Here is a 19582-nt window from a genome sequence, read left to right as displayed (position 1 = left end):
GAAGGTGTTTGTGACGCAACAACTTATGATGTATCCATCTCAAGTTCACAGAGCGATCTCCAGGATAAGCAAAACTATCAGCACACAGAGGAAAAAATCTGCTTTCATTCATAAGTAGACGGACTGCTAAAAATTTTGTTTCATCCAATGCCTGACACTGACCAATTACACGACCTCAATGTGCTACTGTTCTGGGAAATGAAGCTATGAAGTCATCGCGACTTTTTCGACATCTCAAAACAAACATTCCAATTTAGTCAACAAACCCATTGAATTCTTCATGCGTAAAAGAGATGCTCTTGAAATAGGAATAATTATTTCTGTCGTACTCAGATTATATTACAGAAGCAGGCGATTTAAATTCACAGGATTCAGTTTCAGATATTATTGCAGCCCACTTGAAGTTGTTATCGTCTGAAAAATACTATCCCGAACATGATCCATGGAGGCAAAACATGTGGATTATAAACCCTTTTGTTCAGCACAGACAGCCCTTTCCATGAACAAACCCTTCAACTTCTTCAATTATCATCAGACAAATTACTTGAAAGTGCTTTTAAATCTATGAGTAATTCGAAGAATGACGGCGCTCATTCCGTCGGATCCCGGTCACTTAGTCACTCGTAATGACTGTACCTCTGCACAATAATGTGTTGAATATTGTGGCACTGTCACACATCTGTGACGCAGTGCGTGAGGGTTAGCCACTAGAGGGAAACTAAGAGGTGGAACTTAAACTGAGAGGATTCAATCCGGCATCGGAATGGGAATCCGGTGTGACTTAATGGATAGAGCGTCAGCACGTAGAGCTGAAAACCCGGGTTCAAATCCCGGTGCTGAAGAGAATTTTTCTCTGTTCCACCCATCCTTCATCATACGATGTCGCAGAATTTCTGCATGGAAATATCATATGTACTTCGGTACATCGTAATGATATGAATATTCAAATTTATATAAAACAGCAATCAGATTTCTTCTTTGTTTTCCACCACATATCTTTGCGAAGCTGAATTTTCTGCCATGACGTACTTAAAACGAAACAGAGGAACCGTCTGCAACTTTCTGACAGTTTCCGTTTGGCTATCACTTCAATTCATCCCGGAATTAACAAGCTAACGGACAGAAAACAACTACAAGTTTGTCCAGCAGCCTCGTTAAAACCTTACAAATTCTTAGATGCAATAAAAAGAAAATAAGCTAAGCACTAAGGTTGACTTTTTTCAATAACTTATAAATATTGATGACGTGTTAATGTGCTGCGTTTTTAAATTCATAATATTATTATAGCGTTGGAACAAGTATTTAGAATTGACAGATTCATACATTTTTATACATAAAATTATAGAGGAGAAGATGGCAATATGGGAGAAGGTTGAAATGTGGAAATTGCTGTAACTTTTGATATTCCAATGCTACTTAGTGGTGGCCCCCGTCGAACTACTTTTAAAGGTTCACCCCTCTCCCGGCCGGATAGCGACTCATTGAGATGAGTGATGCGAAGACAGGAGGGTAGAATCGTTTTTGCGGGAGTCAAATGTTTTTGTAAAGTAAGACTTGAGCTGATTTTTTCTTTATTAAGTAAATGAGGTACTTTAATGATACCTAGTGTTTTAAGTACTATTTAAATAGTACTTTAAAATGGGATACTTATTTCTCCATCCAGCTCTTACTCTAGTGAGACTTAAAAGCAATTCTTTAGTCCTTCCATTTTGAAATAATTAAATATTGACCTAATTTTTAGAGAAAATTCAAAATTATATACAGAAATGGAAATCTCATGTAGGCTACTCAGGATGCCAAGAACAACGTTATCACGCCAAGCACTGAATTATTGCCCTTTAGGAACAAGGTCTTTGTGCCGTCCGCTGAAACGATAGAGCAGTCATGTCAATTGATGCCCATAGATGCAAGCGCTCGCTTTAAAGCTCAGGAGAGCCTGAGCGCTTTATAGCGGAAAGAGACAGACGAAAGAGGTAGTATATGTCGCTTGGTCGAGCTATGTACAGGAATGGCCAGCACTGATTCAATGGATAAAGGGAAGAGAACTTATTAAAACTATATTCATGTTAATTTTTAGATTTGTCTGAGAACTATAAGTGCATTATAAGAATATAAGTTTTAATTTTAATGCTCATTTTTCACAAGTTTCCTTTTTTATTCAAAAGCAATAATTTCTAAACTTTCTTTTTACAGAAAAGTGAAATTTTAAGATATGTTTATTTAGTAGCCTTACAGATACTGAAGCAATGTATTTGTAAATTTAATATATCGTAAATACTTATTACTGAAGATAGGGTATTGAAATTTTTGAAAATATTCGCATGGATAATGTTTGTAAGAAAATGAATTAACAAAGAAACTACTGTTACATCATAAACAAAAGATACTGTATGTGCCCATGTGTTGTAGAAACGACAGCTCTATAGCTTCAGCAGATTTCGAGAAAATAATTTAATATTCTGATGAAAGGAAATTGCTCACCAATATCACCTTAAAAGCATAATACCATAAAAGTTTTGTTATGTAATATTAGTTACAGTTAAAACATTCACATTACCTAGATAACTTTGCTTTGTACTATAATATTGTTTTAATTAATTTATTGGTTACTTTTACAAGGCTAAAGATACCGTCAATATCAATTCCGACTTATCATGTCATACTCAATCTCTTTCTTTCGGATATCACTTTCTTTATGAATTATGTGTTTCATTCACTTAATATATTATAGTTGTACTACTAATATTCCTTCTTAACTCTTTATTATGTTATTAACGTTTAAAACATAACTGCAATATTAATAAATTGGTGTTAGTACTTTTGTTTTACAGACAATATAGATAATATCAAACAGAAAGAAGCCATATAAAAATAACGACATAAAAGTTCACGTTTCGTTTGATGTTTGTACACCACTGTTTTCTTAATCCAACAGGCTGCTTATTCATATACATAATTCTTTCTCCTTCCATACCTAGCGCTTGATGCCAGCGCACGACGTCAAGGTCAGAAAAATACGCTTGCTTTAAGCTTAACATCACTGGATAGAGTGAGACCTTAACAAGCCACCAGGCTTAATAAGTGATAGGAAGGACAAGAAGAGACTTATTTCTCCAAATATCACATTGTTAGGTTAACATAGTTTAGATTATGCAGAAACATGGCGACTGGTGGGAATATAGAATGTTTTATTTTTCTGGCAGAGTTAAGGCCATAAGGCCTTCTCTTCCACTCAACCAGCCTTAATCAATACAATAGTTACATACATATTTAAATTATGAATATTTACAATACACTTAAAACATTCTCCAGCAATATTCTTCAGTTAAATTTTAACGACTAGTACATGTTTATTTAAATTGAGACAACACCTATAAGAAAAAGACGTAATAACTTAATTTATGAGCTAATGTAATTCATTTCAGTCTATATGTAATACGTAAAGAATTATAATTAAGTTGAGATAGCTAGTTGGTTAATATTATGAGAATTATTTAATATAAGTTTATTAGAACTATGTTATAGGGAGAAAAATCATCATCATCATCCTTCATGCATTAGGAAATTGATTCCTGTAGCAGCTACTGAAATTGGTCCATCCATCTTTTCGCTGGTCTTCCAATATCTCTTCTTCCCCGAGGTTCCCCGGCGACATCGGAGATCTAATTACTAGATACTGCGTAAGGGAAGGTACCCTGAAATAAAACCATGCAGGTTGGAATGCTGAAAGGTGGCAACCCCACCGTCCAACTATATCTGCACAGCCCTCGTAAGGCGGTCAGATGAAATCTCAATTACTGGTAAGCTACAGAATAATGGACCCCGATCACATAATAATATGACGACTAAGCTATGGAAAAAGGGAGAAAAATATAAATCTAAAATATATTGATATAATGAGAATATTAATGTTATGAGATTTTACCATGAGAGATTTTGTATTCTATTTAGAAAAATTAATTTTAATAATAAGAATGAACAGATGCTAGTTGCATTATAAGTAACAAATATTAATCAATAATTAATCTATTAAGCAAGAATTTACGTAATTTTGACCTAAATGAAGTTATTGTCTAACATCCTTTTACATCACTCGGAAGCGAGTTCCAATTTCTAGCAACTGAAACTGTATAGGATGAAGTATATAAGATGTCTTGTGGTAAAGTGTAATAAGTAAATTGTTATGATGAGATCTGGTACTTAGCTGATGATATGCGGATAAATTTTGAAAACGAAAATATGGGAATATGGGAATCACGAAATTTCATAGAACCAATTCCAGGGTCTAGCAGAGAACCACTGAATTCTGCGCAAAGAGAGGACTGCAGAAAAAGAGGAGTGTCCAGGCGAGAAAGAGACTACGTTTTGTCCCCTAAGATCAATTGGATGAAGATGAAGACAACATATCAGTTTCTACAGAAAGAACAACATTATTAGTCTAGTTTTTGTGATTTAATTTTCTATTTGTGTTAAAATAGTTAATGTGTATTTTCATTAAAATTGTGGTTTTCCTATAGAATTTTATGTTATTCCCATATTACCACCTGATTTACTCAGACATAAATTTTGGAGTACTTCATATTTTTTTGCTATATATATATATTTTACGTTTTCATATTTTTAGTCTGGTACTTTCTGAACACTATGACAACATATTACATTAAATAGCTGTGCTATTGTCCAATATATTGCAACAATTATGTTTTAGTTACAGTCAAATAGAAAATATCTTCTCTTTCCGTGGTGGACTCTATTAAGCTGAGCAACCCAGTTCAAGGTTGTGGTAACCAATCCCTTCGGCGAACTGGGTCAGTGAACAAACGAGAGATGGAGGTCTTGGCAGAGCTGCCCGGGGTAACTTGGGATTAGGTCTGTCAGGGTGGTGAGAATCGTCCGCAGGATTTTCACTTAGGGTGGCGGCGGAGGAACCTATAACAGGTCAACGGCGGCACTCATAGGTCTCAGTAAGGTAGGCTGACTGCGAAAGGGTAGGATGAACTCTTGAGTCATGGTGAAGACAACATCCTAGGAGTTGGATCTCCAAAATCAAGTCCCTGGTCCTCCAGGTTGGGGGTTGGATCGTGGGACTGACAATTCCACATCTGGAAAAACAAACATGTTGAGAAGCCCAAAGATGGAGGCAGAAGGCTCTGGTTGGACAGGAATGGACCAAGATCCTAAGGGAGGCCAAGGCTAGACTACAAGGGCCGTAGTGCCAAAGAAGAAGAAGAAGAAGAGGAAAATATCTTCTCCTCTCCTCTATACACTGTGTGTGTGCGTGCGTGCGTGAGTGTGCGTGTGTGTGTGTGGTTTTTTTTTTACAGTATATATTTCAACATGCCCCATTACATAGGTAATATTACATGTTTTAACATTTCTAGATAATTACATTTTTAAGATTGCAAATTTGCCAGTTGCGTAATCAATAAATATCTGTGTGATAAGATTTACGATGAGAATAAATTATAGTTAAGTACCATTCCAAATTCTGAATTCTTGCACCTTCCTACTTACAAACTTTCAAATTACATTAGCATTATTAATTCAAGATTATAAGACCCTGTGTTTCCCTAGTTACAATTTTAAATTACATCAGCAGCAATAATTTAAGTATATATCACTCCTACACTTTCCTAGTTACAGATTTCAATTCAATAAGCAATAAGCACACAAAAGGATAAAGATAATATACCAGTAAGTTACATAGATAGATCAAAAGACATTAAGGACATGGACATAGTTCCACATTATCAGTTTTACAAATTACACATACAATTAGAATATAATCATCTTAAAATATATTTACAAATTACCAAACACCACATAAGAATAGAAACACACTAAATTATATTTAAAAATTATCAAGACTTCACTTTCACTATCCTAGATTTCAATTCAATAAGCAATAAACACACAAAAGGATAAAGATAATATACCAGTAAGTTACACAGATAGATGAAAAGACTTAAGGACATGGACATAGTTCCACAGTATCAGTTTTACAAATTACACATTACACATACAATTAGAATATAATCATCTTAAAATATATTTACAAATTACCAAACCCAACATAAGAATAGAAACACACTAAATTATAATTAAATATTATCAAGACTTCACTTTCATTATCCTATTTACAAGTTTTGCAGTTTCACTGTCAAGTTTGATGTTTCACAGAATTGTGAAGTCTATACCGCGGTCGAAAATATTTGGAGGTAATTGGAGGCCAATGCTTCGCACGTTGTTGGCCACTTGCCTCCTGCTTCTTGGATTTTTCTTATCATATCGTTCCTTTGTCTGGTCACTATGCTACAATCAAATATTACGTGATTGACTGTTTGTTCCTGCTGTCCGCATGGGCATATGGGAGACTCTATTATTCTAAATCTGTGGAGATATGCCCTCAGCTTTCCGTGTCCTGTTGTCATTGCTGTGAATTCCGGGGAAATGGGTACCTTTCGGCTCAACCTCCTCTTGACTGAGGGAAAAAAGGCTTTGCTTATCCTTCCTTTCGTCGAATTGGACCATTGTTGCTGCCACATGTCGAGCCCCCTCTCCTTCTCTCGTGTCAGAATAACTTCTCTTGGTGTTTTGTTGTAGACGACTTCACTATCCTCTAACGCCGCTGCTTTCGCCAATCTGTCTGCTAGTTCGTTGCCCATTATACCGGAATGTCCTTTGACCCAACCGAAGTGTGTGTGTGTGTGTTTTTTTTTTTTATAGTCTACGTGTTTCGCTGACATGTCTTCCTTCTGCTACTTCCCCTACTCAGCTGACTTCTGTGGAGAGTTGCACTGCATAATCATTCTTCCCATTATATTTTCTTTTTTCAAAACAAACTTCATTAAAATCAATTTAATAATGCAATGATCAATGTTATAAATTTTATGAGTTTTTTTGTGGTCAGAAAGGGATAATATCTTAATGAAAATTAGCATACATGAATTAATGATATTGGGTTGAGGAAATTACAACATGCTACAAAATTTCATTAATCCAGTGATTGATATCGAATTAAATTATTTGTCAACATGTCACACCGTTTTCATAGTGTACTAATACCACAGTCTAGTATATACAGTCACGAAGCTTGAGTTGTTGAGGTACTAGGAACAATAGACTGTGCCGGTACTATTTCGCATTGTCTGTGATGAGGCGATAGTAGCGATCCTAGTGGTTAGCTACTATCTATGGATGCATATTCCCTACGTATTGAGCTTCATGACTGTATATACTAGACTGTGCTAATACTATTTAAGATTACGCCATACTTAGTCACTTATACTTATGTTACTTAATGTATGAACGTTAAAAAAATTGGAAAGGTATTTGTAAGTAAATCTGTTGGGACCAGGCTTTCGTCTTACATAAAAAGAATTTACCAGGCCACGGCCTCTCAAAGGTTGAGAACTATTATTTTACACTTTATACATGTGGCTGTTTTACTCGTAGTTGGGGCTTAGTGCAAGTGCATGAAAGTGATCGGCAGTATAATTATTATTTCTTACAGCGAGAGTTTGATATGATGTATTGTGCTAGAAGACAGAAGTATTGGCATCTGTAACATTGAACTTGTCCTGATCTTCCTACGTAATCATCTATGTATGTATTTATTTACACTGCAAGTGGGCAAGCACCCGGTGGAACGTGGTATACACAATATAAACAATACACAATCAAATTACAATACGCAATACAATTATACAACATACAATACAGTAAGAATACACAATACAATTTAACACAATAATTACAATTACTAATAAAACATAAAATAAACTAATTTTACAATACAACCTACATATGTATAGGCCCTACATAAGTTTCAATAGTCTTTCACTTTACTCTCATCTCACTCACTGTAGTGGCACTATGACGAATTTCACTGACACTTTAGGACACATTTCACTGACACTATAGAACACATTTCATTGGCGCTATAAATTATCACTGATCGGAACTATTCACTGCACTGTAAAACCATAACTTCACTGACTCACCTCGCTTCACTGATACAGCAGTTCAAATAAGACAAATAATTACACCCTTATGCATATACGTAGGTCTCGCAAGTACGGATTACCGACGGAAGGAATGCGAACCAAACACTGCGATAAGGAAGAGCGGGAGAGAGGAAAGGTCACGAGATAACTTGAATGATATAGAAGAGTGCAGTCGGAAGAGAAATGACATCGATAGAATCAGTCTTGCGTTGTGATAGCTACATTACGACTTTAGTTTGTTCCATTGCATGTGAATACATGTCTTGCATCGCACGGTATTATTATTTAATTCGTAAACATATGTTGCGCGTTTAATTAGCTTCGAATTTTTTTCTTGCTACGTTGTTTATTTCCGCAGCGATGTCCTCAACTGTTCATCTCCTTGGAAGAGACAGTACTTCCATCGCCTCGCACCTCTCCTCCTTCGGCGTGCCTACATACACACGTCAAAACAGACAGCAACGCCACCATTTGTTTTCGGTAATCGTTTCTTGCTCGAGCTATACTTATAAAACAGAACTACATTTAAGCTAAACATTTCTAGTCTAAGACCCTCTTACACCCTATTTTTAAATAATTTACAATTCAAACCAAGGGAGTAACTCGTCAGGCTAAATAAATACATGTCACTTAAAAAATTAAATGTTAAATGTCACCTTAATTTTAATTTGCTCTTTATACACAACTTTCTAAGTTATTCTTGAATCTCCTTAAGGAAGGACAGCCTTCAAAGACCGCTGCAGGTAGGTCAGTCCAATCATTTATAGTTCTATCTAAAAATGAGAATTTACCTACATCCGTTTTCTGTTTCCTACATTTGATTTTAAAATCATGATCGTTCCTACCATAGTACGTTGGCTTTTCTAACCGAGCCGTTATGTCTATCCATGCTTTCTGACCTAGATGTGCTCTATACAATAATGTTATTCTAGTTTCCCTACGTCTGTTTTTCCAAAGTTTCCCATTTAAGTTCTTTTATCGTATCGTTTCCATCTTCTCTTTTACCTTTAACAAATTTAGCTGCCTTGTACTGGATTCTTTCTAAGGAATTTACCTGATACAGTCTATAGGGATCCCAACATGTAGTTCCGTATTCCATTAACGGTCGTACTAACGTTAGATATGCTATTTCCCTCGATTTGGGGCTAGCCTTTCTCAAAATTCTCATAATATGAACTCTTATGATTGTATATACAAGGTGGACGTGAATTAAATCGCAGATTTTTAGAGCGGATAGCTCATGTTGTATATAACAAAAAACTGTAATATCATATTGGGTGAAAGTTCATAGTTTTCTAAAATAATTTTTTTTTCCCAAATGTTTAACACCTTCTTATTCGGTAACTATTGCGAATTTGATCGTGATTTTTGTCCATATCGATAGAAAATCTAATAAAGAATCATTTATCTCTCTATAGTGTTTCAATAACGTGGGCGTTTTCGTGTAAATTCACTAATTTCAAACCACTGAACGATGCAATCCACATTGCAATGTTGTAGCTAGAGAAGAGAGCGCGAGGCAGTACACATACGCTGAGTTCGTTGACCTCTTACATTTGTATTGCGGTACGAAAGGAGACTTTAGCGGCGAGGTTACCAACCTGTTAGAACTTCTAACAGTAATTTCTAATTAACCGTGTATTTAATCACAAAATGTAATATAGGTTTTCTATTCATTTAAGCTTTTCCGGTGCTAAAAGACTGTACAAGCATGACTGACCACACCATCTCATTCTAGTGCCGAAAGCATGAAGCTCTATCTCCTTGTCCCCATACGTCATCATGACGTCTACTTTTACATTATCTTTTAATTGATACCGTGTTACATCCGTAGGTGACACTATCAAGTATAATCGTCCCACTCATTGGGTTAATGACGGTGTACATTTTAAGTTTTTATTGTTGCTCACCGTCGTGCCGCCAATAATGTATATTGTAAATTGACTGATTATTGTTTGGGACCGCAAAATTCCTCGTGCAGTAAGTTTAGTGTTGCAATATCTATGCAGTATTCTACTCGTACTGTTGTTTCTTCAAGAGATAACGTACTGTTATCCTACATAAAAGAAATGAATTCCATCATTTTTTTAAGAATGGTTTCAGACCACTTTCCTGAAACAATATCTCGCCTAAAAAGTATGCAGTAGAACTAGATAATGCACGATACCGTTCCAGACTAAAAGTAAAAGTAAAGACCCCAACTAAAAAGCATGAAATGGTTGAATTCATGAAATCACATAACATACCGGTCTTCAACTCAGTTCCAATAAATGCAGTGTTGTCACAGGTGAAAAAAGAAGCTAACATTGACATACAATAATAGGCGTAATATTTATAAATTATTATAGTTTAAAACAATGTGTATATATACATAATAGGCCTATCAATTCAGCATTTGATAAAGCTATTACAATCCCTTCGTTTCACTGTTGCCTAAACGTGACAACAGTGCTTCCTCATTTCCGAATTATAGATGCAATTAAACTTTGCACTGTTTATGTTGAATGTTGTTGATTGTTGGCGGTGATCAATAACAAAGACAGACCGCTCACGTTTGTTAACCTAATGAGTGGGATGGTATTATTTATTTTTTATGTCGTTTGGCCCAAGTTTCTTTTTCTTTTAAATCAAGGCATTTAACAGTAAAGAACGGAACATTCCCGACTTACCAAGACGCCAGCATACTGTCGGATCTCCAAGCTATATAATGCATGACATCACCTTCACAATGGACTCCGCATCCTTGACGGATTAATTAAGATATTAATGACTGGAAGGCTCGAATCTATGACAACAAATTGCGTGACATTCCGCTGATCTATTTCTATGTTTGTCTATTGCCAACATGTGAACAGGTTATTCTCGTATGAATTCGCACAGGCAAAGATAGTTGAGGGTGTTGGAGTGCTGCCACAGTCTAGTATATACAGTCACGAAGCTCAATACGTAGTAAATATGCATCCATAGATAGTTGCTAACCACTAGGATCGCTAATATCGCCTCATTACAGACAATGCGAAATAGTACCTGCACAGTCTATTGTGTCTAGCACCCTCACAACTCAAGCTTCGTGACTATATACTAGACTGTGTTGCTGCTTTGTATAAATGGCGGGATGTTCCCAAGGCTGTGCGTGCAGCGCAAGAATTCTCCACCCTCTTCGTCTTTTTACAAACGGATTAGTTTCGCTACTTGCCTTTCACCTCCCTTCCATTTCAGAAACAGCTCATACGTAACCTCGGTGACCTTCCCATTAAAAAAGCTTCAATTGGCTGTGAAAAAAGTATATACATCATAATCTGTAATGACTGTAATAGCTACTATAATGCCATGATACCAACATTAGCCGGCTAAATTGGCCTAGATGTACTGTATCTCAAAAGCCGGCGAATGTCTCGCACCCCAGATGACATAGTGATCAGAGCTCACACTTTATCTCGCAGTTTTAGTCAAAGTTCTATCAAATACTAGACTGGCCCGTTTAAAGGTAATATTGTATTTCCTGCTGTACACTTGTCTAAATGAAAGCGGCCGGTCTCTTGAGCAACGAAATATAATCAAATAATTTTGCTTATGTTAATTCATGTTACTTACAGATAATTACAAAATTGATGAAAATTTGTGGTTATAATTCCATAATTCCAGGAAGTCAGAATATATGTTGTCATGAGAATTATGATTTTTCTTCTTGTTTACAATACTACGTTTGGGCCCTAATGATCACGGATTTAGATTAGTATAATAATCATATTCCCTATAGCACAACTTGCAAATTAATTATTGCCAATTATTTTACCGTCAACATATTTACTGAATGTTACTTTGACAATAGAGTGCAAAGCAGCAGGGATTAATAAAATAATTAACACAACATTTTAATATGAAAGCCCCTAATTATCGTCTTTAATTTTACTTCCATCTAGAATCAAAAGTTTCTATTAACACGAAACTAATAAAGCGAAAAGTATTCTAAGGATAAAAAAATGACGAAACCCTGAGAACGAAGATTTTTCCTATATACCCTACCTTTTACTGTTCCCCATTAATAAAAATGACAAGGCGTTATGTTTGGGCTTCGTGGAGGCCACACATTATTACTGATTAGTCTCGTGCCGAAAATACCCCTCAATTCCCTCATTGATACGGCAGCTGTATGGGCAGTGGCGGAATCTTGAATCTTGTTGGAAATAAACTGACAATCGTTCAGCATAAACTTTACGTTTTCTGCTTGATTTTCGATTCTTCACTGTCAGCCGACGATGACACGAAGGGTTGGGGCTCCAGGCCCCTGGAATTTATCAGACAACTCGTCCACGAAGAGGGACTTAGTTCATCAGAGTGTCAGGCAGGATGACCCATCTGTCAACGTCGTATTCAAGAATGATACCGGGGCCACCTGTCAGACTTGGATAATCATCGCATATATAGGGCGTACGATGGGCAAAAGCTTGTCAAGTGTACGGACTCGTCCCAGGTGCAGCCCTCATAAAGTCAAGCCAAGGCATTATACCTAGGACTCGCATACGGATTATGTTCTGGCTAGAATCTTCAAAGGGAAAGTATCTTCTCATGAAATTTCAGCCAATGTATGGGACTGGTGTCCATTGAGATAAATTTGGGGAACTACGATAGATAGCGAAATTCGGTTGCGAAAATTAGCTATATACGGCTGAAGGCTGCTAACCACATGATACTTCCGTTCTGGTTTGATGATCGTTCATATCTACTCAGGGATATGAACATGATGCCAGCAGCCGGCTGGTCGGCCTTAGTCCTTCATGAATTTTCGCGCCACGAATTATTATTCCATTATAGCCTATAGTCTCAGGTAGCGGTGATAAAAAATGTATTGTTATTTTAAAACTCTTGTATCTCGTTAAATATCAGCCTTTCAAAATTTTTCGTCGAATGAAACTTATCGGAAATCATTTTTAAAAAATCTTTTGTTATGTAACATTTTTCATAAAAATCGAAAATAAGCAAGATATTTAGATTAATTTAATTCAGACCCCCTTATAACCCACCCTTTTAAATAAAGTATTTTGAATGCCATATAGCCTGAAATCTAAGTTAGAACGAACTTAATTTATATTCAAATTTTCATAGAAATCCGTCCAGCCATTATCGCGTGAAAAGGTAATAAACAGACAGACTGATAAACAAAAATTTCAAAAAACCGAGAAGTCGATGCGTAGCGAGGGAGGGAAGCTTCTCATTCCACTTTTTCCTTCTCTCACGCACAGTTAGGTTTTACGATACACCGAATGGCCTGTAATAAAAGTAATAAAATCTTAATTTCGCTTCCAGAAATTGTTTTCACTGATATCTTAACATTTCATTGGTCTACATCAGCGGTCCAAAGTGGGTGTCGTGATTACATCGTGTAATCACAGACATTCAAACGGGTACGAGGAGTTTCCTGTACATTGCTGTGTGTTTCATTCACGTATTGAAGGCAAGCAGTGGCGGTATCATGTCGCTCTATAAACTCTGTATCTACATCTACAAGCAGTAAGAGGTGGTTTCGTAAAGAATGCAAAAGAGAACTTATTTTGTTATTCTGTCGGACAAAATCTAATATATTTACTTTGCTCAACGGTTCAATTAGGAATATATAGGAACATTAATTGCGACGCTGAATAATGTATATTATTATTATTATTATTATTATTATTATTATTATTATTATTATTATTATTATTATTATTAGTATTATTATTATTACTGACCAGTAAGTATGTGTTTCTATAATTCTTCTGTACGTGCATGAATATTGATATTTTTAGATCTTCTCCCGAGAAGGGTAAAATTATTAGGTTTTATCTCAATTTTAATCTATGAGGGTAACTATTTATTAGTTATTCATTTAATAATAATATTGTAGAAAAACTGATTCAATATTATGTGCCAACGAACTATTAAATACCAGGCACTGACATGTCTTAAATCATAGCCAGGAAGGTTTGAAATAACTCGTTCTCTAAAGTCTTTTAATAGAACAGAATTTCTCAAAAGAGTAAAGATTAAAATAACTCAAATAACTTGTCCATAAGAAGTTTTTAATTTTGAAAAACTACGAATTTCTCGACCAAGTATCGAGAGAATAATTTACAAAATTTCTGATTATATTGAAGAGGAAAGTTAAAAAAAGAAGCAAGAAAAATCGTATATTATTCACTGGCACTTAATGACAGCAGTGACATTACTGATACAGCCAAGCTTGAGATTTTTTATCGCGGGATTGATCAATATGTTAGTACAGGAACCACCAATGGTTGTAGTTTCCATCCCAAATACCTTTCCTCCGTCTCCTTACTTCATAGGCTGTCTGTCGCATGTAATCATTGCAGTTAGAATTTTGGTCACCGCTGGTCTAAATCAAATAAATGGAATAGTCGATTTAATTTTTGGCTGTTTTGACCGTAAAATGAAATATTTTATATTGCTTTTAGGTGAAAGTTTATTTTCTGATGGATCCAAGAGCGCTAAAAAGGAATTCTATGAGGACTTGTGCAGAAATATGGTGAAAGAAAACAAAAATTCCATGGAAGAAACTAGATAACATTTACTTGAACTTTTTTCAAAACTAGTGTCATTTAGGGACAACTCGACACGCTAAGGAACAATGTTAATTTTGAGACCATTGTATGAAAATTGCATTCTATTTCCCCCCCCCCTAATATGTGTGCACATGTTTTCCATACATATCATATATTTGGTGCTAATGTCATCATTTTCTATCACTGTATTTAAGAAAAATACAAATTGGTACCGATATGTCGACTTCTCCCATAATAGGAGAGATTTCGACATAGTATTACCCTAGATCATATATGTAACAGATAAACTCATCGCTATGTTAAAATCGGCAGCACTTTGAAGAGAACAACCGCCAGGATCGCCACCCATCCGCCGTAAACGAACACGAGATGGCAGTACAGTAGCTAATGCAATTCAAATGGAAATTATGACTGACTCCTTATATAACTACTAGATGGCAGCGTAGTAAACCCGACAAAAGTTGTTAACGTCAAAGCCTGTACGGCCGACCTATCAGTTACATAATAATTACATGATCTAGGCCATCTAGGGTATTACAAACATAGAAACGCTTTAAAACTCAACATTTACAACACAAATTTTGCTCCTGAAATATTTCTAAATATTTTAAAATAGATTACTCCTACTCGCGTTGGTTATATGTGAATTTTTCATCGGTGCCATTTCTCACACATGCCTTGTGAAACTATTTTTGGTATTCTTCAATACACTGAATATAAAGTTCTGTAGCATTGTCATCATAGTATAATACACTACACGCTGCACAATAGATTTTTTTTGATTGTCCACATTGTTTGATGAACTAATTCCCTCCCCTACATGTCGAGCATTAGACGGTTTCCTTGTGTGGGAAAGCGTGACTTCTATATTGTTGTTTAGTCCCTTCAGCTGTTTCCTATAGCTCCCAGACGTTATTAGCATGGATAAATATATAATAGGATGCGAAACTCACTGAGTTTCCCGTAACACATACTAGAGGCGCTGTTGTAGAATTGATCGTGCTGCAATCTATATGCGGTTAGAGGCGTTATTACATCTAGCAGCGCACCAAGTAGCGAAAATAATAATTACTCCGCGTATCTAGCAGCGCGCCTGGCGGCGAAAAGTTGAACTATATGCAGTAAATATTCCTCCTCCTCCCCCCCGCCCCAAACCCTCAATTTAAAGTAAAACTTTAAAAATGTTATTCCTCACATCATCTTTCACTGAAAATTGTTATTGGAGCCAATAGTTGGAAGAGACGGTCTATTTTACACTACCTTATAATGTAACTAATTAAAATACAGGCAAACAGGGACAGAAAATAAAAGAAAACAAGGTTAGATAATTGGGATTTTATTCTTTAGGTAATAGTGTATAGTGCACTTTAAGTCTGCAAAAACTAGTTACATAATTGAAATTACTATATTACTGTATACTATTTTACAATACATTCAACAACACAATTTTGACAAGGTCCATCATATCACTGTTTAACATACACTACATGTGCACTAGGGTTACCAGATTGTAACAATTTAAAAGCAGGTCATTTTAAATGAAAAAGAATTTTCCATATAAAAGCAGGGCATAATAGACTAACTTGATACTTGACGTGACGTCTTTTTACATTCTGTTATATAATTAGGTAATTTGTTTGTCTTTGTACAATAAAACTGATACAAAACTATTATCATGAATAGAATTGAAGTATACGGATTCTAAATTAGCTTTTACCTTATTTAATTTTCGGATTGTTAATACTTCTCTGGTGACTAGACTTGTTTGAGCAAGGATTTTACAAACATAATTCCTCTAATGGACCCAACTCAATAGTTACTCTCTTTTGTCCATTGGGAATTGGCAAGAAAGAAAAGCAGGACAATTTCTGATTTTTATGAACCCTGGCAGGATGCAGGACATGTCAAGCGAAAGCCAGAACATCTGGTAATCCTATACACACAGATACACTTACATATTTAGTGTGCAGTACATTGGTAAAGTCTATACAACAAATTGAATAATTGAAATTGTGGGGCCCAGTCGGATAAGAGAAAAAGCCACATCTATATATTTATATTTTGGAATGCTCTGCCATCTGTGCTCGTTTACAGATGTAAATGATACCATTTGAATAATGTTTTGTCATATAGTTTAGTCAGAACATATTTCTTCACATTCCAATGAGATATCCTACGTATCGAAATTTATGGTTTGTCCCCTTGTCTGCCTGGACCCATCAACTATTGGTTAGTCAACTGTCCAAAAACAGTTTTGGACCCTACAAGTAACACTCGTGGGACAATCAGAGCAGGAGGTAATGAGTAAGAGTGGCCAATTCCTTTCTCCCCTCCGTTGCATACATCGCTGACTAGATACATATTACATTAATCGGATTTCAGATACTACAAAAAAATGTTTGATAATTGAAACTGTCATATTACTATCTACTATTTTGCAACACATTTTAGAACACTTTTCTAGGATCACATCTAAGGTTCTTAGACATTTTTGTTTGGCATACACATAACGGTAACGTATACCAAAATGTTGTATGTACTGAGGGTCAGAGTGAAATACATGAGCTGCATCACTTACTTGCATTATGTTGGGCAAAAAAGTTTACTAGGTGAACTGAAGGTATGTTAACCCCCAACTTCCAAAGTCAAATATCTCTCTTACATACACACACATGTACCACATACTGTAACTTTGCTCCCTACAATTACACAATATATTTAACATTTGCTAAAAACATTTTTTCTGGGGCAAAAAAAAATAAATAAATAAAAATAAAAAAAAATAATAAAAAAAGCTATGAACTTTCCACCAATATGATATTATACCTTTTTGTTACACACAATATGAGCTGTTTACACTACTTTAAAGACACTGCAATTTTTTCTCGTCTCTTCACCTTTGCTTTCAGAGCTGCCATTTTTAGTTTGTTGCTCCTGGGTGAAGATGAGAAGTGAGGACTCGAGAAAAGTTTTCGTTTTGCAACACCAGGACCTAAAGATTACGAAATTAACTTCAGATTAATCTAATTGCTGGGAACTATTTTAAATAAAAAATGAAACGTGACAACACCTTTAGCCTTGTTAAGTTAATGTAGGCCTAACAAAAGGCATGCAAGCTATGGATAGGCTATATAACATACTATAAAATTGACAATACATCAAAATGTGATCAATATTTACCAAGTTTGGAAGGAGGTGTAGCTGAAGCTGAAGGAAACTGTTCCATCTTGGATGTATTCATGTCAGTATCTAAGGAAATAAATGATAAATTAAATTGAAGCAAGAATTGAACACACTTTGTGCTCCATTCATTTCAAACTGCTCTTAACTGTACAAATTATAACTCATATAAATGTTAAGTAATAGTAACAATCCAAAAGTTTAATGCTGCAACAAATTTGATTGTGTTAATCTGAATTGTTCGTTGTAATGTAATATAAAATATTTTTTTGCTAATAGGCTGGGCTATAGAGGACAACTGACACTAACAGAAAGGGATAATCAGCAGAGGTGTTGGGATATTAAAGAGAAGTCAGTAAGAGGGAATGATAGTGTACTTCGTGTGCCAGGGAGACTTGTCAGGATATCAGTTGCAATATCAATCGTCTGGTTCAAAAGTGCGACAACTCAAAAAAACAAGTTTTGAGATATCTTCAGTTGAAAGTTTCAAATAAATCCCCTAAAAAGGGACAGATTTGTGGTTCATAACCACGACAATTAGAATTGAGTCAGTATTCAGGAGGAGTATATCATTATTAATAGATTTCGAAATGTAGTAATAATGAATTAATAAAGTCCTAGTTATAATTACTTCTAAAGCAGTTTATTTCGTTTTTATTCTTTTTGGTTGTAAATATGACTTATCTCAATATTGAATCGGAAAGAGCTCCGAAAGGGGCTTTCAGTAGTATAAATAACTAAAAAATGGCAATTTTTGAGTTGTCGCACTTTTGAACTGGACGATCGATATATAACAAGATAAACACACTGCCCTGTAGTTAAGAGGATTTGTTATTATTCGCTACTGTAAAAGAATGAAGTATGAAAACTGCAGACATATGGCAGGGGGCAATTAACTTAAATGATTACTAGCATGTTACCAGGCTCACAAGACAGTATCGCTTACCTTCAGCTGTGGGAACCACATTGAATAGGAGCGATGGTTGCTGATAGCCCCTCAGCTGTTCACCAATCATACTGTTCCCTGTAATAATCACAAAAAAACGAAACATAATTAATTATATATTTTGAAACATGTAAGAACAGCTGAAATTCCTTGAAATCCATAAACTTGACTAAGTGGAATAATTACCTTGTTGGCATGCATCTTTATTCATCCCGGCATATGCCGTCGAAGCAGTAATCTTTGAAGCTGGAGTACTCATAGGAGCAGGAATTGTTTGAGGCATAGCTGCCAAGCCTGCAGCCTACTCAGTTGCAGCTTGTAAACCTATGAGACTACGCATACCTGAAAATAAAGGAAAGAGTAATGAAATCGGAAATTTTAAACATGAATGACATAAAAACATTGCTAGTGTACTAATTACCTTCAGCAGCTGCAGAATCAATCTTCGCCCTCCTAGCATACGTTCGCAAAGTCTTGTGATGCCTCAAAGTTGGGGTAGACCCCGGTGATAAGGTCGCTCGAGGCATAATTGGGCTAGATGGTGGGCTCCGGATTTTAGGGTTTGATGGCACCACTAATCCATTAGCATGAACAGTGGGCACTGCAGTTTGCTTAAGTATCACTTTTTGTGAAGAGCTATAATAGTCAGACTCAATGAAGTGGTCCATGCAGATTCTCAACCTGTGTGTGGCATCTGCGGCAACTCGATACCGGTCCTCTAGCCCACAAAATCGGAGCCACTTCCAACACCTAAAGCAATGGATTACAATTACTAATGAGATAAAGTAGAAGAAATATTGAATAGAAATCATGCAAAAATTGGGGAAAAAAATAATAAGTTATCTGCTGCATTTGTGTTATTTTAAGAGATGTCTAATGCGCATCACTAG

General features: G+C 35.7%; 1 protein-coding gene across 1 annotated transcript; it reads right to left on the bottom strand.

Moving 5' to 3' along the window:
- Positions 1-16816: 16816 nt before the first annotated feature.
- Positions 16817-19156, bottom strand: LOC138700196 (uncharacterized). Its single transcript, XM_069826629.1, has 5 exons — positions 19114-19156; positions 18879-19034; positions 18693-18770; positions 17747-17815; positions 16817-17558 (listed from the first exon to the last, which is right to left on the bottom strand). Exons 2-5 carry the CDS (start codon positions 18973-18975, stop codon positions 17425-17427), a joined length of 378 nt encoding a protein of 125 aa, XP_069682730.1. The 5' UTR covers positions 18976-19034; positions 19114-19156; the 3' UTR covers positions 16817-17424.
- Positions 19157-19582: the final 426 nt, after the last annotated feature.

This window comes from Periplaneta americana, chromosome 5 (assembly GCF_040183065.1).
Source record: "Periplaneta americana isolate PAMFEO1 chromosome 5, P.americana_PAMFEO1_priV1, whole genome shotgun sequence".
Taxonomy (NCBI): domain Eukaryota; kingdom Metazoa; phylum Arthropoda; class Insecta; order Blattodea; family Blattidae; genus Periplaneta; species Periplaneta americana.
Note: the sequence above shows the minus strand (reverse complement) of the source record. Positions and strands in the feature narration are given on the sequence as shown.